Source organism: Siphateles boraxobius, unplaced genomic scaffold, assembly GCF_051911475.1.
Source record: "Siphateles boraxobius isolate OS27281-9 unplaced genomic scaffold, OSU_SipBor_1 20, whole genome shotgun sequence".
NCBI classification, from domain to species: domain Eukaryota; kingdom Metazoa; phylum Chordata; class Actinopteri; order Cypriniformes; family Leuciscidae; genus Siphateles; species Siphateles boraxobius.
This window is the reverse complement of record NW_027508811.1, coordinates 5,337,685-5,359,900: the sequence shown is the minus strand read 5'-3', so window position 1 is coordinate 5,359,900 and position 22,216 is coordinate 5,337,685. Positions and strand designations below refer to the sequence as shown.

Below are 22,216 nucleotides of genomic sequence, written 5' to 3'. Positions count from 1 at the left end.
TTGTTCTTTGTGAAGCATATTGGACACTGAGCGTTGTCTTGAGACACAAAGAGGTCGACTTCTGCTGAGCCAAAGGTGTCCCACAACAGCTGAACTGTCTGAGGGCGGAGGGACCATTCCCCTGGGGGAACGTTGTCCCTGGACAGCCTGTCTGGACGCACATTAAGATGGCCTGGCACATGCGCCGCTCTCAGTGAGAGTAGGTTGCGTTGAACCCATACAAGGATGCGTTCTGCCAGTGCATGAAGTTTCCTTGAGCTCAGACTGCCCTGGCGATTTATGTAGGAAACCACTGACATGTTGTCCGTGCGGAAAAGGACATGGTGGCCCTTTAGAAGGGGAAGGAAGAACAGCAAGGCGTTCTCGACCGCCTTCATCTCTAGACAGTTTATGTGCAGGCTCTTTTCTTGGCTTGACCACAGGCCAAAAGTCGGTCTGCCCTCATAGAGGGCGCCCCAGGCCGAATTGGAGGCGTCTGTCGAAACCACTATCAGTTTAGAGATTACTCCCAGGTATACACCTGTCTGATACCAGTCGACCGCCTTCCAGGGCTCCAGAACTGTGTCACAGCTCTGGAGCCCTGGAAGGCGGTCGACTGGTTACCTTGAGACGTAAACGTCCGGATGCCCATGCTCGACGCAGGACCCGCGTCTTCAGCCAGTGCTGTAAAGGGCGCATGCGAAGCAGACCTAAACGAAGAAATTATTAAGTTGTGAATGGACTGTGTGTTTGGCATGCGTTTTTTAATAAAAAATTGCATACTTCACCTCCAATTGTCATGTTAAGGACAACATTATAGTTTTTTTAGTCTTGGAACCTATTTTATTGGACTCCTTGACCACAAAAATGTACCCGGTGATACCAAATTTGTCATTATAGCGATAACAGAAGCAAAGATATGGGCCTCTCAAGTATGGTCGGCGGCCATTTTTAAAAAATGTGCGTATATAAGATACAAAATGTGATCTCACTTGTGTCTTAGGATAAATTTATTTCTATAGCCCTAAGGTACTTCCATACCAAAGGGGACCTTTGCATCATGACTTGAAGTCAAAAGTCACTTAACCTCCCTACTATATCTCTAAATGATTATTTAGAACACTGTACAGCTCGCATAGAAAAATAAATAAATACAAATATTATCATGTTCTAATTCATTACTCACAAGTAAAAGTTGTGAATAAAAATGTGCTTCTACACATTAGTCCCATTTTAAGTGCATCACTCTACACACATTTTCCCTTTGTTTTTACAATCTGAATGACAAGTCAGAATAAGCTGTACTGTAGTTAACCCAGAACATTCCTTAAATAGTTTTTTATGACCAATAGACGCTCATTACAGGAAGTTTGTTTTTATCAGGGCTGGTGGCCAAACACTGAACACTAAAAAAGGTTAAGCAGGTTTGTCCAAAAATTACCTCTATTCATTTGGAGATACGCACTTAAACTCCAAACGTGATCGCATGTCACAGGTGGTTTATGTGAAGGAGGCGTCTACTCTACTCAATGGTGAACCTGGAACTGATTGTCACCAGATTGAAAATTAGCAGTCTGCGAAGCCTCTTGGCCTACGCGAGGCCTGTGGATTACAAATCAGCACAGGCAATAATTTTCAATCGTATTGTGCTGTTAGAAGCACTGACCTCTCGGGGCCAAACATTCTCTGACAGGAGCATTGCAAGAATACTGATGGTAATACAGTGCTGCGTCTGAAGAGACTGACGTTCAGTAATATTCACGGGAAGAGACTTTGACAGAGCACATATTATTATGAAAACAATGCAAAAAGAATGCAAGAACAATGTTCTACTTTTTCAATTTGCGACCTTCAGCAAGTAGGGTAGCAAACAAAAAACATGGACCCACAGAAAGACATGATACCAGCTCTTGCAAGAAGTATAAAAGATGGTTGTGCATCATTCAGAACTAATTTGTGACTGTCTTTTAATCTCCAATTGATTTCCTGAATTTGATTTGATTTAATAGTATGGCAGACGGGAAGAAAAATTGCACTTCTACTACCGGCACTGATAAGTTGGGATTTCGGACCAAAATAATCCAACTGAATCAATTTGTCAGCAGATTTCATTGCATGACATCATTTAGGAAATAAAATAATTTTCATTTTTTTGCAACTTTTTTTGGAGTGCTTGAAAGCCAGGAAAGAAAAAAATGAAGAGAAAGAAATGTCAGAATTTGAACTGTATCTCTTATACTTTACAGCTGTGAATAGTTGACTTCTGATTGAAAAGAAATCACTGTACCCTTCGTGGGGTGCATAGACTCGATGGGATTCCTCTGCCGTCTTTACAGAAGGGAAAACGGCATCAATTTCTTGAAGAGGTGGTGTAATTCAAGTCACAAATGGTGAATTAATGTGAAAATAGCACAAAAGGGAGGTAAGATCATCTTCATGCAACACGTTACAGAATAAGGCACGGACTGTGAAGAACTGCCACTCCAAACAGTTTCCTGAATTGATTTCACAGTTTATTCCCTCCTCAACCCATGCCTTTAAATATGCTTTTAAATGCAGTATTATGGAGCATTTGCTGAATATTGACCATAAATGGTGAATGCCGACAAAGAAACTCACGTGTTGCAAATTCAAGATGTATTGCATGAACAAAAAATATTCAGGATGCAGTCACAAAGCAGCAGAATATGGTTGTCGGCCCTTTTTTAGAGCGCTAAATACGGTTACATTCACCCGGATTTTGCGCCATTCAGGACTGAACTGAAGTATCCTTTTCGATTACAATTCAATTCCAGGAATTTGAATTGTGGTTGGTGGTTGGTGGATGGATGGATGGATGGATGGACGGACAGATGGATGGGAAAAAAACGTCATATGGCTTTGCCATATGAACTATCCATGACAACACATTATTTTGAATCCAGTTCAATCATAATTTCAACAGCACATCTTTATCTCTAGCTGCAGAACTAAATATTGGATGAGATATGATTTGAATTACCTTACTTTTATCTTTTATACTCATTTTGAGTCCAAGAGCTCTGCACAAGACACACCTGACTGACTTTGGCCTTTGTTTATTCAAGAGGACGTTAAAAGAGCCGATGGAGAGCGAGCAAAGATGCGAACGCCTAGTCTAATTTTCCAGATATGTAGATTTAAATGCGCACCGAGCTGGACACCTCAGTGACTCCTCGACAGTTCGATCTGATTATCTTACAGACTCAAACACATTTCTGATATCCTTCTATGGAAGTTCAAAAACCTTCAAGTTAAAATCCAGGAAAGCTTTCAGCTTTTAAACAGTCTTGACATTTCAAACAAACACATGGATTCGTAACAGAGTCCAGGCTGGATGATAGGAAGCCTTTAAGCTCCAGATACCGGATGTATCAAGGGACTTTTAGGGATGCTTTTCCATTTAACCTTGTACTTTGCAGCCAAACCTCAAGGTAGAGGCTGTCCACTCTAAAGAACACTACATTAAATAGAAATGCTGCCCAAGGACTTGGCCCCAGGCCATCTGAACAAATATATATTTTCCCTTTAATTACTTAACCTACGAGGTTAATCTCCAGGGATGTCTTGGATGGTGGCTTCAGCTCCAATCCATCTTGGTTTACCATCCCAGTCCTGATCATCAAAATCCCTGCCACGAGGCACAGGCACCATGATGCGCCTCTCAGAAATTGGGCTGAGCATTAATGGCAGGCAGAGCGGGGCGACATTTGAATCCTTCCTGTATACGCTTTGGCCTGAGCTCTCATCTCAGCAGGTTCAAGGACCTTGCACCATGCACAGCTGCCCACTTCAATAAATGCACAATCTGTCAGTGTTTGCTGCTGTTCGGCGCCACCAGTGACTTGCACTTTCCATTAGCGATCATACTGAAACATGCACGAAGAACAGAGAGCAAGCCAAAAAACACATTTATGCTCACACTGGGTCTCTTTGACTAATAACTGTGCAGTGTTATTTCTTAAGTGTGCACAATTTACACCAGAACAGGTGTGTACATAAAAAAAAATATATATATATATATATATATAATATCCTATACACACGAACACACACACAGTATATAAAGTATACAGTATACAAAAATATTACAAATAAATTATACACATAATTATACAAATATATATATAAATGATATATAGATAGATAGATAAAAGATAGAAAGAACAACAGACAGAATGGCAGACAGATAGAATGATATAGAGAATGATAGACAGAACAATAGACAGAACAATAGAATGATATCAAGAACAATATAACAAAAGACAGAACAATAGAATGATATCAAGAACAATATAACAATAGACAGAACGATAGACAGAACGATAGACATAAAGATAGACATAAAGATAGACACAGATAGATAGATAGATAGATAGATAGATAGATAGATAGATAGATAGATAGATAGACATAGATAGACATAGATAGACACAGATAGATAGATAGATAGATAGATAGATAGATAGATAGATAGATAGATAGATAGATAGACATAAAGATAGACATAGATAGACACAGATAGATAGATAGATAGATAGATAGATAGATAGATAGATAGATAGATAGATAGATAGATAGATAGATAGATAGATAGATAGATAGATAGATAGATAGATAGATAGATAGATAGATAGATAGATAGATAGATAGATAGATAGATAGATGAAAATATATTGATGTGGGCCCCCTCCACCCTCAATCAATATCATATACTGTACAATAGAGGAGCATGGAGGCCCGCATATAACAGAAGATGGTGATGTTGTTGTAAAACCTTTATTTTAAAAGTTAAATGTTTATATATAAATTACAACTAATACAAACTAACATAAAGCAAGAAATTGTTAAAAAATAATAAAACCAATTTTAAAAAAGTAACAGCAAAATAATGCCCCCCCCCCCCCATCAGTCTGTTATAATTCATAAAGCAAACATTTAGAAATTGACAAGAATGCAGTCAAATAAAAAAAAAAAAAATATTGTCTTATTTTTTACTAAAGAAAACTGTAATATATTATTAAATAAAAATAATTTATCCATCCATGTTCAGTGTGTTGTATTTGTGTTTTCTAGATGTAATAAAGTAGGCCTACATCATCAGCCGGCAGGTCATGTGCAAAATGCGATGCGTCGTGACTCGTGTAATTTTTTTTAACTCTATTTACAATAGTGTAAAAAGACAGGGATTTTGAACAAGTAATTATTCAGTCGATTGTGGTGCTCACCGATAATGAAAAGTGACAGTACCAGGCAGGCTGCAAACGGTAGTTTTCTTAGGCCTATTCCCAGAGAAATAACAGTACAACCTGTCTTTAAGAACGTACTGATCGACTGGGATACAACAATTCTGGCCTCCCTCTCCTTCTTTTCATGGCGTTTCTGGTACCCTGATTTATGTTTTCTTTTCCCCGATGTTTTTCAGTCAGTCAGGCTCGTGCTCTTCCACCAAATTCATCGTTAACTTCAGGCAGCTGCCGCCTCAACTCTGATTGGTTCTGTTCACGAGCTGGGGAGGGACTTGTATTGGGTCCATCTGATGTTTGTCACTGACTGAATAATTCATAAATACTTTAGATCGTACTAAACCATTTTTAGGGAGGTAAGAGAAGCAGATATTTGGAAAACATATTTAACCAAATTGCATGTTATTGTGATTTGCATTTAAATTTCAGGCATACAACTAATATAAATATTAGAATTATTTATACAACAGGGGCCTATATAGTACACCTGCAGGATTCTGTGGGCCCCCCTGGGCAGCGGAGGCCCCTATAATTGTCACCACCTTTCACCCCACTAGCGACGGCCCTGGATAGACAGGACGATATTAAGAACGATAGAATGATAGACAGAACGATAGACAGAGCGATCTGAAGAATGATAGAATGATAGAAAGAACGATATTAAGATAGATAGATAGAAAGAACGATATTAAGATAGACAGACAGACAGACAGACAGACAGACAGACAGACAGACAGACAGACAGACAGACAGATAGATAGACAGATAGATAGATAGATTCATGCATTCTCATGGTTAGTGAATGTGTGATTATTAGGAGGACTGCATCTCTAAACATCAGCCCGTCCTTCAGCCTTCAAATGTACAGATGAACACATGCAAAAGAGTGTTAGAACATAATAAAATCCACTCATTTACTTATTCAGAGGGCTCTGGGGGGGTTCTGTGGACCCGAGCAACATGGGAAACTTTGTATAAATGTATGATGCCACCCTTTAAAAGAGACTTTAAAAAGATTACACTTCATAAAAGATCAGGAAAAGAGCTGTCCGTACACATATGCAAGGAAATTCAGTGTCAGATTTGCTGAACCAAGATGTTTCAGGGTTTGAAAGCAGTCACATGATTACAGCTAAAGTGTTGTCTTACACAAAGCACAACCCCATGTTCAGCTTAACACATGACACAGCACTGCAGAGTTTGATTAAAACAAGCTAAAAAAGCTCTTGAAGGGGCTGTTTAGCATGTCAGTTGATTTTGAGAGGGCTTCACGTTGAGATGCGAATTACGCCTCTCACAAAACGCTGAATATTTGTGCACCTGACAATGCACCACAATAAAATAATTACAACCATGTCTATAGAAACCAACTACTTTAGAAGAAAGCCATCTCTTCCTCCTTCAGGACAAGTCTGTGGTGATTTCCACACACTGCGCCCGAGATAAAGTTAGCGCTGTAATTATTCCGTTTGCACAGACATGGGCGGACAGGGATCTCAGATTCGGCTTTGTAAAGAAGCCTTTGAGGCTTTGACCTGCCAGTCTCCTCAAAAGCATTGGATTCGGCTTTTGCTGTGACAGATGGAGCTTGATCTCCACCTACAGGCTGCTGGGAAATCTCTTCTGCACATGATGCGGAGATGGGGGGGGGGGGGTTGTGGGCGCAATCAATGCGACTAATTCAAGAACTGCAGCAGAGCAAAAATGCCACCAAGAGGAAGAAAAAAAAAGCAGCAGCAGGATCATTCCGTTTGAGGCACTGCAGTTATGTCCATGGAGAAAACAATACATACATTCCTTAATCGCAGTAAAACGACCTGTGTGTGAGAGACCGCAGGAGCAGCTTGCGGGACGCAACTATTGATTGAGGACAATCTATTAATTACTGTTAGATTTCACTGCAGCACGTGATTTTAATGCAAATATACCCCCGAGCTCAGATGGCTGAGTGTTAATGGCGGCTGGTGGGAAAAACAACGTGTGGCATCTTTTTTTTTAGAGAACAAAGGCACTTTTCTGGATGCGCTCTTGAGAGGTTTTGGCACCACACTTTTTTGCAAAAGATTCAAATTTGTTTTTATTCCTCCTCCTGCTTGGCTTGCGTTTCTCTGGATGAGACAGTTGTTCTTCTCCGCGTCCATCCCCGAGAGGACAACGGGATGAGCTCGAGAGCAAACGAAAATGAAGACAAACATTTGTCATCAGGAATACAAAAGCAAACAGTAAATCTCTGCTGAATAAAGCCCTGCACTCTCAATGACTGTAGTATGTGGAATATGAAAATACAGGAAACTGCACAAGAGTCATTCCATGCAGGAAATATACCATGTGTGTCCACATTTGTCCACAAACTCAAAACACAAAAATCACAAACTCAAACATCTGCTACTGCGCCTTTTGAACCTTTAAATGTATTAAATAAAAATGTATTACGTACATATTCTTTTAAAAATATATATTATTATATATACCTGCTAATGGTATAGGTTGTATTTGTATTTTAAATGGACAATAGATTGAATGTTTTCCCATGTGGTTTAGATTTATTTATCAAATAAATATGTTTAAAACATGTATAAAATACAAAAAAATTAAACAAATATTACTAAAACTATTACTTTTAATATCATATCATCTATCATTCATATAATAAATACACAAAATTATACACATAATTATATACATAACATATATAAATTATATATATATATACAAAATGATTTCAAATAAATTATACACATAATTATAGACAACATTACATATATATATATAATTTATATATGTTGTCAATAATTATGTGTATAATTTATTTGAAATAATATTGTATTTGAAATATTACATATATTGTTTAATATATGCTGTATGTGTGTGTGTGTGTGTGTGTGTGTGTGTGTGTGTGTGTGTGTGTGTGTGTGTGTGTGTGTGTGTGTGTGTGTGTGTGTGTGTTTGTGTGTGTGTGCACACATACATACACACTCTTTCCCCTGTTCCCCTGTCACTTGTTTAGAATATCCCAAGATATTGATTTCTATTAATGCATCTTAAGATGGCACAAAGTAATTTAGGTTTGTCTGAAAAGATGTATTAAGTCTTTCTTACAGAAATGTACTTTAAAAGTTAGCATCCCAACAACTGTCTTTTAAATGACTCGGACGTAAAACAGCACACACAAGTATAACTCTACATCGTTCACATCTACTCAAACCCCTTCCACACACAGGTCTTCAAAGCCAATGTATTTGCCCCCTATAACCATCTTTCCAGTGAACAGACCGTTCTGCAGCTGAGGCTCTGTTAGTCATAATCACACACGCCATCAGACAGCCATCTCTCCACAAGCTCAAAGTCACCAGTATCTCGTTTTTTCATCTATTCCACCTCCACGCATGATGCCTGCACAGAGGACCACACAGCACACCAGAAGCACTTGAACAGTGGGGCTTCCTTTTCTTTTCAAATGTCTTTTTTTTTTTCAGAAGTACAAATAAACCATTCGCTCGACTCGTTGAGGGTAGTCAGCATGGTACAACCCCTGATCTTCCAGAAAATCCAGAAATGAAGCAACCAAACCCTTTGTAGATGCCACAGCAAAGGGAGAAGAGATGCATTATGGGAAACAAAGTATGGGGAGGACATCATAAGAATAGTGTTAAACAACACAGAAATGTGGGTTTAAAAGGACAGTATGAATGAGTGTTCTGTGGAATTTGTCTTGATAAAACGCAGTTTATCGACTTTCATTTTGGAATTCATATTCTCAATGTCTACTGGTAAAATCACATGTATTTTATCAGTTTCATTATTGAAATGAAACAGCCCTTTAACCCAAAATGTACAGATTGCAGAAATATTGCTTTGTTTCATATATTTTTTTTTAATTTATCTTCATAAACTAGACATATAACTCCACACTATTTGAAAGCTGAAAACTTTAGGATTCAACCTCTGAAGTCAATAAATGTCAGCAAAAAATAAGGTGAAAACTAGAAAAGACAAAAAGATTTTTGCATAATGTTTCAGCTCTACTGTTTGTGATCAGACTATTTTAAGCTGCTAATCTAAAGAGGTTTTAGTCCAAGGATCCAAGTCCTTGGTCTCATTGTGCACAATTCATCACTTGAATGTTCGATTTTGTTTTCATAATCCTAATGACTTTCTTTTTCCAACTTTTTTTGAATCTGGAATAACTTTTCTGTTCCACACAAGAAATAAAGTCATTGGTTTGGAACGACATGAGTAAAAATGACAGAACTACCCCTTTAAACAACAAGATTTTTGACTTTTATGAACATTTTATGTGAGCTGAACTTGCCGGTGGTTTGCTATGCAGTTTATGTTCTTAACACTTTGACAAGGTGTTCTGGGTGGTTGTGATTGCTTATTAGTCAAAAGCATCAAACTCCTAACCATAATCATGAGCAATAGCAATGTAGATGTATGCCTTAAGTACCATTAATGATATAATACTGCACTTTTTATGATCCAATCAATTCTCAGTTAATGTTTCACACTAAATATATATTCACTCTGACTCAGAAATCTTACTGTAAATGCATTGCGAATGCGAATGTACACAAACAACATAAAGCTAATTTCCCTCTATTATGTTCTGACACAAATCTCTCCAAAGTTCTCCTGAAAACAGAAGTTTTCTAATCAAATCGATTTTTAGATTTCTTGTTTTGTTCTTTGAGAACACAGGCCGACAGCTGGACAGGGGATTTTGCGGCGTGTCTACCTGCACTGTCATCGTTAATCTTCTGATGCTTTTCTGACGATGGAAGTGAGGGTTTTTGATTGGCTGGTTTGTATTGGCTGACAGCTTGTCTCTAGCGCATTTGGCACTGCTCAACAGACACCGTGCCGCTCTACTACTGACGGCCTGTTCTGCGCGGCATCTGTTTGCAAAATGCAAATTCAAATGATAATCAAGCTTCTGTGCCATAACTCAATTTTATGTTACCTTGTCCCAGCTTCCAGCATTCCTAAAAGATATTATTTAAAGTGGAAGCAATGGAGGACTCAATTAAAGTGTCCATGCATGTCACTGAGATATATTTAATGCTATGAAATCATAAGGAGAGGATGCGGTTCCAAAAAAGATGTGTTTAACCACGTTCATGAGTCCTTCCGACCTTGTTCATGGAAAAGGTCACTGACTAATGCGTTTTTTTTCCTTCGCAGACAAGAGATTTATTCAGCTGAAAACTGCACTTTAGCTTGATTTGACCAAGACGGTTTCGCACAAATAAAACCGTCCAGCGACTTAACTGCCAGCTTTTGTAGGCCGATGTCAGATCATGAGCATCCCGTAATTTATAACCCAAGTCAATGGACGTGAACAACGAGCTGCAGACTGGACTGTGCCGGCTTCCACAATAAGACCCGAACAATAAGGGCAGCAGATGATGGAAGGAATATGAACACTAAACTTTCTAAAATGCAAGGTAAGAAAAAATGTAATTTACTGCACCAGACCAGTGTCATTTAGTACTTACTGTAGTAGCCGTATAAAACGGTGGCTTCAATCTGCTGTCTTGTCTCATTGTTCGCCGCCCATTCCTGGATTTACAAAAAACAAAGTAGGAAAAATATGACATACACTGGCATACATTCAATCACATCAATATAGATCTAATTCTTCAGATGAGTTGTTATAGGGCTGTCAATTGATTTAATACATTACCGCTGATTCATTAATCACAATAGAATATGAATTTAAAAAATGAGTATTTTCTCAGCATATGCTCAAAATGAAGAATAAACATAAAAACTGGCTTCAAATGTTGATAAATTGTTTTTTTTTACATATCATCAAAAATTGATTATTAGGGGTCAGGTGGCATGATTAATTGCATTATTTTTTATATTTGTATTCACGTAATAATACTAAACTCATGTGTTAAATTGACAGCCCTACAAGATACACAAACAATGCAGCACAATATATGATGCAGGATGTGAATCTCAAAGGATAAAAACATGACCAACAAATATCTTGTTCTATACAGTGAGATGAAACATGATTTTTATGAAAGGACTTAAATTGGTGCCATGGGACATTGGTGATACAAAGAAGAGGCTCTCCAAGCGCACTGTTTTTTATTCCCAATGTGTCAGAGATTCCATCAAAAACGTGACCTGACACTTTGATGACTCACAGGTTCTCAGAGTAGATCCAAATAGAATTGCTGTCTGCCCTGCCGCAGTAAATCACTCTCTCTCTCTCTCTCTCTCTCTCTCCCTCTCTCCCCCTCGGTCTCAATGAACTACATCCAGCATACATAACTCAACGTTTCATCATGCCAAAAGAGCAAACCCATAATTGCTACACAAGCCTTAGAAAAACATAATTCCGGTGTTGGATCAAAATGAACTTGCTGTCGGCCCTTACAAATCTAAATGGCTTGAATGTAACTCTACACCCTTGCTTCATTTAATATGCAAATCAGTGAAAATGAGCTCCGCCTCCACTCACACCAGTTCAGAGATCCACTTGGTCGACTCCACAAGTCGAAACATTAGAATGACAATGCGTTTTATGTATCGCTCTCTACAACATCAGACACATAACGGTAATTGATTTGAGTAGCGTTTGGCTGGACTACATTATCAAACAGCTAATAATGCGTTGTTAATGTTACACAAACCATGTTCCCATTCACCATCTCAGAGTCAGTCAGCTGCCTTCTAAAAATCAGTCTCCTTAGAAATGTTTTAAACAACATAGAACGTAAGTGGAGAAAGACATATAGTTATTAGTTAATCATAACATCCTTATATGCACAATTCACCCGCTATATTGCTAAATGTACTAGATTTTTCATTTCAACAGAAAAATATACTGAGGTAACCTGTAGAGACTCCCCATAGTTAATGATATGCTAAAGCCTGCAACCCTGATGACGTGATTGGTTATAAGGTAGTTTATGACGTCAGAAACACCACCGATTTCAAACTGCTTTTTTGAGACTGTCTTTTTTTCACTGTAGTTTTAAGAAGAAAACACTTAGCACTGGTGTTCACTCATGACTTTGCACATGCTTTATCTTAAAGCATATTAAAAAAAAAAAAACACAGACTTATAAACAACATTTTAAACTAGATTTTCACCACAGGGGGTCTTTAATTTAATTTCCATAAGTTTTTCTGTAAAAGAAAAAAATAATAAATTTAAATATCAACTTTAAATTTCCCTGTAATGATTTTATTTGCTTATCATTGTATTTTCTGTTAATATTGGAAAACAATTATTTATATTTTTGAAAGAAGTCTCTTACACATACTAAGCTGCATTTATTTGATCAAAAATACATTAAAAACAGTAATATTATGAAATATTATTACAATTCAAATGAACTGTTTTCTTTTTAAATATAATTTAAAATGTCATCAATTCCTGAGATCCAAAGCTGAATTTTCAGCATCATTACTCCGGTCTTAAGTGTCACGTGATCCTTCAGAAATCATTCTAATATGATGATTAGGTGCTTAAGAAATATTTAATATTATTATGAATGTTGAAAACAGTTGAGCTGCTTAATATTTTTGTGAAACAGCAAAAAGGAAACCTTCTGTAACATTAAAAAAATGTCTTGACTGACACTTTTGATCAATTGAATGTATCCTTGCTGAATAAAAGTATTCATTTCTTTAAAAGATCTATCTGACCCCAAACTTTTGAATGGTAGTGTACAGAGGTCAATCAATTCACACTTAATATGTCACTGCATTAGATAATACATTTGTTTGAAAATTATATATATATATTTTTTTATTTATATAATAAAAGCTTTTGTGAAATGTTAAGCGTGAAAAGTAAAAAAAATGTCAAAAGTCAAAAGCGTGAAAAGTCATAAATCATTCTTTAAAATGAATGCCACTTTTATCAGACATATCTGTGACTTTATAAAAGCCTATTTTGCGTATTTAAAAAAGGGCGAAATGGATTTCACGACAAAATGAGTCAACACATAAAAAGAAAGTGTATTTTAATTGTCCAAATACTTCTCGAGGCCTCTGTAGGTGTCATAAATCTGTCTCCTGGTTTAAGCAGATCAGCTTTGTGGGTTTCTAAAAAAAACACCCACAGAATAACAAAAATCTGTAGAATAAAACAAGCCTGATTTAACAACAATTTATCTAGTAACTCTAGCACCGCTACAAGTTTAACGTTCGAGAGCGCATCCTCATTAGCCAAACCCAGACCTGTCAATCATTGCTGTAATCTCTTTAGGGCAGAGAAACAGAAATAAACCTACAGAGTCCTACGTGCACAGGCTGCATTAAGAAGATGTTTAGACGAGAAGGTTCCTCTGCCCATTAAGCCAGCTTACTCGACTGGAGGAAGAGAGATACATTTGATCGTCGCAACAGAAAAACGGATTACCGGAGGGCCGGAGCCAAGGAGATCGCTGCCATAATCTTGCATGTTTATCCAAGACTTGATGGCTCCTTCTAACTCAACCTCCTACAACAAAAAGCACCTGTCTGCCTGATTTATTATGCAACGTGAATCACAGAGAGCTTCAGAACGATTATCAAACGACATTTTCCCACCCATTTGGGTGAGCGTATTTCATCAGAATCTGTTGCAATCTTCCTAGAACAGTTAGAATAAATACTGTTCGGTGCTCTTTAACAAGGGCAAAGATGGCTTACACAAGGCGATATGCAGAACTTTGCATTTCTGGGATATTCTAGGGGCTTCTATGGTTTGGGCCCCTATTTCAATGCAAATCTATCGATCACTTAAGATAAGTAACACACAACTCTAATCAACAAGTTGCACGATTGAGATATCATTAATGTTTCTTGCACAAATTAAGTTTAATAGGCTTCACATGAACAGAGGAAAACAGGTGTCTTCGCACCAGTTTGACGGAGAAAGTGTTAACGCCAGTATGCACTGCCAGCAATATCTATGGACTTTTAAAGTCCAGCTTTTAATGTTATTGTTGTAAAGTAGTATGTTGTTGTGGGAAGGAGGAGGCCACGACACATAATAAAACAAAACATCAAATAAAACAGTCCAGGCCTGGTCCTCTCTCGTCCTTCATGATCGTCGCTCCTTCTTTTATGCCCCCGCTCCTCCATGAGAGATATGAGACCGGTGCGTCGCGCAGGTGTCGCTCATCAGCAATCACGCCGTTCTCTCACGGCCCTCTGCCTCGTCCTGCTCACCACAGTTGTTTATACGTCTATGTGTTGTTTTTAATATGCTTTAAGACCAACCATATTAAAATTCATAAGTCAACACCATTTCAGAGTATTTTCTCCTTGAAACTTCAGTGAAACAAAGACAGTCTCAAAAACCCAGTTTGAAATCGTTTCTGACGTCACAAACTACCTTAATCGTCAATGTGTGATCGTCAACGAGTGGATCTCTGAGCTGGTGAGAATAAGTGGAGGCGGAGCCAATTTGCATATTCATAGAACCACGTATACTAAATGAGGCAAAAGTATAGAGTTACATTCAATCTATTTTAAGGCATTAAGATTTTTTTTTTCAACGAAAATTTTTTAAATATGTAATTTTGGTGATCAAAAATTAGCTTTAATGGATCAAATTATTGACTACATGGGGACTTGTATGCCTAATTTTGACAAATGCCTTATTTTAATGGCATTTGATTCCATTTTAATACCCAAATGTTAGTGGGAAGAAGAAAAAACGTTTAGATATCAATCTGCATACGCGATGGACATCGGTTACAGTGTTTCTGAATTTTGAACATTTTAAAGTTAAATTCATCAATCTGGTGCACTTTGAGAGTTCAAAATTGAGATCTCCAACCCATATCCAGTGTTCAAAAACAAAAAGTCTGTGCATTGACTTGTATCTGAACTTTAAAGGGGACTCAAACCTCTTTTTAGTTGTGATATAGTCTCAGGAGTCTACATTACACTACATAATACTAATATGATAATGTTATAACATTATTCCTATGACAGTAATAGCCATATATTGTAAAACAAATGCACTAAAAAAATAAATGAAACTTTCATAATTCGTTCTAATTTCTATACATGCAAGAAATAAACCCGTGGCCTTTTATTTAAAGTTTACAAACGTGTCTCATTACAAATCTAGTCAAATGCTGTAATTGTCAACAATGCAAATTTGAAAAAATGCGTAACTGCTTTCCCACATGCACGCTAAACTCAGCACATGCACAGATGGAGTTCACTGCATTCATTCACTGTGAACCGGTATTGAAAATCGAACCTGCAGAGCTGATTATGAGCTGATTGCATGTGTCCTTTTGTTGGCATCTTGAGTAAAACAGCTCTATACTTAAAGAAGCACATAAGACCTGAACCAGAAGCAACGCAACTTGTTTTAGAAAATTCAAAAGTTTGTTGTGCATAACCCATATACTTTGGATTATGGAAGGGGTACTCAACTCTAGAGTTGTGCTCCAAACCCAATCAAACACACCTGAACAAGCTAATCATACCCTGCGTCCAAAAGCGAATACTTCCCTACATGCATAGCATTGAAAAAATACAGGCGAAAAGTATCCGGATGACCTACAACTTCCACGACACAATTGACGCTAGTAGGTCACGTGACAGTAACAACATGGTAGATGTAGTACATCTGAATTTTATTCATACTACCCTATATAGAACAGGGCTGTCCAATCCTTCTCCAGGAGGGTCATTGTCCAGCAGAGTTTAGCACACCCAATTAAACACACCTGAACCAGCTAATCAACATCTTACTTGACAAATTCCAATCGGAAGTGAACATCCTTATGGCCTACTCATTCCGAAAGGCAGAACATGACCATAAATTATTCAATTACTACCTTGAAGAGACCATTACATATTCCCCTCACTAACGGAATTGTGGAAGGGCCCTTCGTAAAGGGATTCAGTTGTTCACTTTCGTTTGGAACACGCCTACAAATGACGTCCCCTTCCCGAAGTACTCTTCAAGGGTGCAAACACACAGTTCACCCATACTAGAAACCTCCAGGCAGGTGTGTTGAGGCAAGTTGGACCTAAACTCTGCGGCACAGTGGCCCTCCAGGACAGAGTTTAGACACTCTGATATAATATAAACGGTAGCAAAGTAAATTCAAATTTGAATGTAGCACCTACTCAGACAGTATGCGATTTCGGACGCACAGGACAAGGTCTTCAGGATTAAATGAAATTTACAGGCAGGTGAGTTTGATCAAGGTTGGAGGAATAAACTTTCTACAGGAAAGTGGACCTAAGTTTTGTATAAATCTCTAACTTTATATGAGCAAACAATAAAAGGCCTAATAATTACATATTTTTGAACCGCTATTTCAGTATACAATATAGCGATTATATAACTTCAGTGTACAGTCCCAATCTATTCTATTACGCTACAGTGCTCTACAACTCAAGATCATCAATGAATTTTAAAGTGTTTCAGAGAAGTGTGGTACAGAAAGATCAGTGGCTTCATCAGAGATCTAATTAACCCGATAGAGTCACTGGGAATCTCTTTAGGTTAACCTCCTCCGCCTCGACAGATGATCTCTGATATGATCGAGCAAGTCTGTCTTCTTCAGAACACTTCAAAACCCTTAACTTCCAATTAACAAAATTAAACCAGTAATGAATCTTGTGTAACTCTGATAAAGTCAAATCTTGTCTTGACCTCTACAAGCCCTTTTTAACAATCCTAGGGCTGATCATTATCTCAAAAGAAAACCAGGCCAGCACTGTCTGCAGATCTCAATTTATTCTGGCCAACAAACGCTTGAGTAGTGGTTTACACAACCAGGGGAAAATACTACCGGTGTGTTCTGTAATTTCTCTAATGTGTTGATTCAAAGATCAACCGTTTTGGGGGACAACAGGCTCACTGCTTATAGTCAAAATATGTTTGACTACTAGACAATGGAAATAGCCTCATGCTCAGGCTCTATTCCACATTCTGTGTATTTTGGAAGGACATCAATAAGCTGTAATCAATCACATAGAAATACTGGAATTTGAATTATTCAACCTCAAGGTTTAAACCTCTATGACTTCAATTTTTCCGTGGAACACAAAAGGAGATATTATGCAGAGGTGCTTTTCCCATACGAGAAAGTGAATGAACATCCAGATTGAAAAAGGTATTATAAAAGATTTATTTATTATAAAAAACTGTATATTTGGCCACATTTTCAAAATGTCAAAACCAACTGTAAAGTAGCAAGTTTGAATATATGTGGAAGTGCAAATTAAATTTAAAGGCTATAGAAAAGAATACGTTTTTTAGCGAATAACAGTTTAAACTTCAGAAGACTTGCACAAGTTGACTAAATTACTTTTATGCTACATTTTTCCATTTTAGAACTTGACAGGCTTGGGTCATAATATGCTTTCATAGTATGCAAAGTAGGAACAAAGTTTCACGGAAGTTCTAAGTGAAGCACTCATTAAAGATCTCATGTCAGAGAAGGTAATTCTATGCTTAATTATTCATTATCCGTAAGGAAGAATGGTGGGCCCGTGGTTACATTAATTACGCCATTCAGTTGTCATAGTAACCACTGTCTCATTAGACCATTTAAGTCTCAATGTTAAAAAAAAGATGTCTTTAATTCAGTCCTTGAACTCAAACCTAAAGTATTGATCTTGGCGTCTTATTGCAATTGACTGCATCATGGGATGTTTTAGGAAAGAGTGCAACAAGAAATGCCATTGTATTCACAAGTGGTGAAAGTAAACTACCAATTTCATGCAATTCATCCAAATCACTTATTCTGCAGAGCTCTCAGTCTCTTTGGTTTTAAATAATGGATAAATTAACCTTGAACGAGAACATGAAATGGCATCAGCAAAGCATTTAAAGCAACACAACATCAAGGTCAACGCCTAAATTTAATCTGTTCAGTGTATAAGTGATCGTGTCTCTTCAGAAAATTTGGACTAAACCACATATTTTATGAAGCATCAAAGTGGTAGTTCAGTAGTCTGTCAATGGAGGGACAGAAATCACTCAGATTTTATTAAAAAGATCTTTATTTGTGTTCCGAAGATGAATGAAAGTCTTAGAGGTTTGGAACGACATGAGGGTGAGTAATTAATGACAGCATTTTCATTTCTTGGTGAACTAACTAACCCTTTAAAGCTGAAGATCGTGATTATGGTTAGGGCTGTTACATTTCCAGCACATGCATGAGGTGTTTGGCCAATCCCAACGCACTGGGTCTGAATGACCCCTTAAATACTATTCTTTCCAGGCATTTACATCAGAAAAAAAAAAAAAATTAAGAGGCAAAAAAAAAATTCTATCTTTAGAATAACACATTGGTTAATCATATAATGCAAAGTGACGATGAATCATGTACAATAAGACCAGGGACATTTAATAAGAAAGTAAATTGGATTTCATGTTGCATTTAAACAATGCAAGACAGGTTTATCTGTCACACCTGGAATAATGGAGCAACAGGATTCAATCAATGTGTGAGTTATCATGTACGGGAATATGGTTACCTTGTAAGTGCCATTGGGATACTTCATAAAGGACACTAGGAAGATATCCACAGGAAGAAGAGCCGATGTGATGAGGGCAATGGCCAGAGCACATATCGCCGTGATGGTGGAGATAACCTCGCTCTCCTGCCGGCTCTGATACTTCCGAATATAAATCCAGCAGAAGGCCACGATGACCTGAAGATACAGTGGGACAAGATGAGATGTGCATCAAAATAATGTTAAACACAGTACCACCAGTTTCATGATTACTTATGATTAAATGTTTGAAATTAAATTTTTAGACAAAAATAACTTACATATTAAACAAGTCTTTACGAAACCTATTTTTTTATGTATGACTTCTAATGTATGATATTGACTAGTCATAAAACCTTATCAATAAATTATACTAAAAATAAAACTTTCAGTTTTTAAAATCATACAAACTTCCACAAAAAAAGTGAAAATAAAAGTACATGAAATAAAATAAAAATTTAAGAACTGCTAACTAATTGATATGTCAATCTGTACTCAAGCCTTGCTTACGATAAAAAAATAACTTGTTTATTTAGCCTAAGGCCTGATATTTGTGACAATTTATTATAACTGTGTGTTAAATTTGTGTCTCAGTTTTAAAAGGCCTAAATCTCTCTGGTGTTAATCCGATGTGTGTCATATCAGACAGTTGGCTTACACATAACACAAACCCACTGTAAACTCACTATTAAATTAAAACTGACAATCCTTATTTGTTTATGGAATATTGCAATAGGCTATTTATTATAAATAATTTATCCATGCTCGTCATTGTTTTGGTTTTGTTTTTAAATATGGGCCTTTTTTCATGTGCCTTCATAATCTTTAATCAAAATAACTTGCAGTGACATCTCTTCTCTGATAACCTGTTTACTGACGCGAGGACAGGACAGCCTGACACTCACATGAGATCACAGCAATAACAAACCACAACCATCCAAGCAATTCCTGATGGACAAAATCAAGTCCCGCCCTACATCTTTTCTTGTTCGAGAAGCCGTTTCACTCGGATATACATAACAATAGGCCCAATTGAATAGGGAATAGGGAATAGGAAAGTCAATCGCAACTTCCGTTTCAAGCCGATAACTCATGTGCTTCTGTACAGCACTTCTGATCTATCAACCGCTAGCTCCTCACCTAGAAAGAAAAGAAAAATCCTGCCTGCAGATTTAGAAGTCTCTGAGACAGTTGTCTCTGAAAAGCATTACATTGCATCTCATTAAAAAAAACATAAATAGAGTCCAAATTTTAGGAAGAACTTGTATGCGAGTGAAAGGTTGTATTCCAAACACATCCTCTATAAGCTCTCAGGACACCACTAAAAAGAGATTGTGATTACGGGATGCTATTTTCAAACAGGATCAATTGAGAGCCACTATGCGTATTAGATTCTGCCTGAATTGTTGGTCAGATAATGACCCAAACACTTTGCATTTAAATCAGGACGCTCCAAACCAATGGGAAATACTGCTCTCTTTACACGTGTTAAACTTGAGCAGGCTGCATTTTAATTAGAAAATTATGGCATAGAAGACACTTTAATTAAACACCTCGACCAGACAGGATAACAATTAATTGTTTAAAGTTGAGGGGTGTTATTTCTCTGCCACTAAATGAAATTGCAAAAGATAATGACTATTTGTAAAGTTTCCTGAACACTCCCCCTTTCAGCCATTGGTCACCAAACAGAAAGTCCTGCCCCAAACAAACACAACAACAAAAATCACTGACGGTGTTTATGATTTTAGGGGGGAACAAATACTTCTAGTTGACTCTGACTCTGAGATGTAACATATTCACATTTGAAATACTAAGAACTAAGAAATGAGAGCCTAGAAATTAGTTTCACATACATAATTGTGGACATAAAATAGAATAATACGATTAACGTTACGTAAATGTTTTTTATCTCATTAACACACGTACTTGTACCTGGAAAGTGGGTTACGTTTAGTAAAACAGTACAGTGTAAAATTTTAGTAAAACCTGCCAAAAAGCCTCTAACTGTTAACATTAACAGGATTATGAAATGACGTATATAACTAAGGTAGTGCGGCGTGCCAATATGATACATATCAAGCTAGAAACCAGTATACCACGTGATAGAAACGCGGAAATCGCGCGTTTAACAATAAAATACAAGTAAATAAAAATTTAAGTGTATAATTTATGTATCTCACCAGTAAAACGATAGTGAAAATAGACCATCCGAGCACAGATTCAGAGACTAAAGCTACAGGAGTCGCCATGACTGCTTCACTTCCTGCAACACAGCTGACGCGCGCCATGTGACGGGTGACGTCACACAACACACCGGTGGGGAGGACTGGGTCAAATACAAAACAAACTGAAGATTTTTACATTGATATTTTACATAGCCTACTTAAATGATACTTAGATTTCATGACTTCATATTAGCTACTGAACACTTTAGAACACTTTGTAAATATGTTAATGTCAATGTAAAACTTTTTTTTTTAAATAATCAAAGTTTAAAGCTGCAGTCCATAACTTTTTGGGGTTAAAAATTATCCAAAATAATTTTTTGAACAAGTTCCTTAACTAGCCAGTGTTCAAAACTATCTGCTTGCCTTAGCTCGATTAAAACGGTAAGCTTGTAATAATGTTTTTAATTCCAGTGGTAATGGTGGATTTCCGCGGGAAATTCAATCATGTCTTTACGTCATTACGTCACATCTGTACACATAAAGAAGGTGTCTCGGCTAGTAGGCTATGAGTGTGAGGATGTTGGAGGAGGAGATTTATAGCCTTTTCTCACAGCACTTGATATAATTAAACTTATCTATTTGATGACGGATCCAGAATGGTTCAAACGACAATCACTAGTGAAAAACTGGAGATTCACCGTTTGTAAAATGCAAAAGACTTCAAACTTCGGAGTGGCTACAGAAAAACAGAGACTGCAACCGGGCCGATGCGAAAACAAGGATAAATATCGGAAGGGCATTAAATGTAGTCACGCAATGCTGATGTTGTTAACATTAACAATTTGAGAAAAAAATATAATTTGCACGGTTTGACGTGAAGCGATCGTTGGATTTAATCAGCACGATTTACTGCAATGCTTTTTTCCCCTTAGTAGGTCTGAACAAAAGTGGATATTACTTACAGTACTTGTTCAGAAGACATTTTCCGGTGAAAATTCTTATGTTGGTCATACCTCCAAAAAGTAGAATCTGTGATTCCGAATGACCGGATCCACACCGACACGGTGACTGACAGCCGGACATTCTCCTCAAAACATTAGCTGTGCCGTGCCGAGACACAACCCACGTAATGTTGATAGTTCCGCGAATAACTGCAATTGCAGATTTCCAACAGAGATTCAATTCAATTCAATTCAAATTTATTTGTATAGTGCTTTTCACAATACACATTGTCTCAAAGCAGCTTTACAGAAAGTGCATTTCGGACATGTACATAGAAAAATACAGTTAGTTAATCATGTATTAATTTAT

The 22,216-nt window shown here is 37.2% G+C and overlaps 1 protein-coding gene across 1 annotated transcript in view; it reads right to left on the bottom strand.

Moving 5' to 3' along the window:
* lmbrd1 (LMBR1 domain containing 1) overlaps positions 1-21,034 on the bottom strand; it is a 99,077-nt gene extending 78,043 nt beyond the window's left edge. The window contains exons 1-3 of the mRNA XM_077236474.1: positions 20,918-21,034; positions 18,717-18,893; positions 10,742-10,805 (exon numbers count right to left, since the gene is read on the bottom strand). Of these exons, the coding sequence (XP_077092589.1) occupies positions 10,742-10,805; positions 18,717-18,893; positions 20,918-21,025 (349 nt within the window). The 5' untranslated portion in view covers positions 21,026-21,034. The remainder of the gene's footprint in view (positions 1-10,741; positions 10,806-18,716; positions 18,894-20,917) is intronic.
* Positions 21,035-22,216: the final 1,182 nt, after the last annotated feature.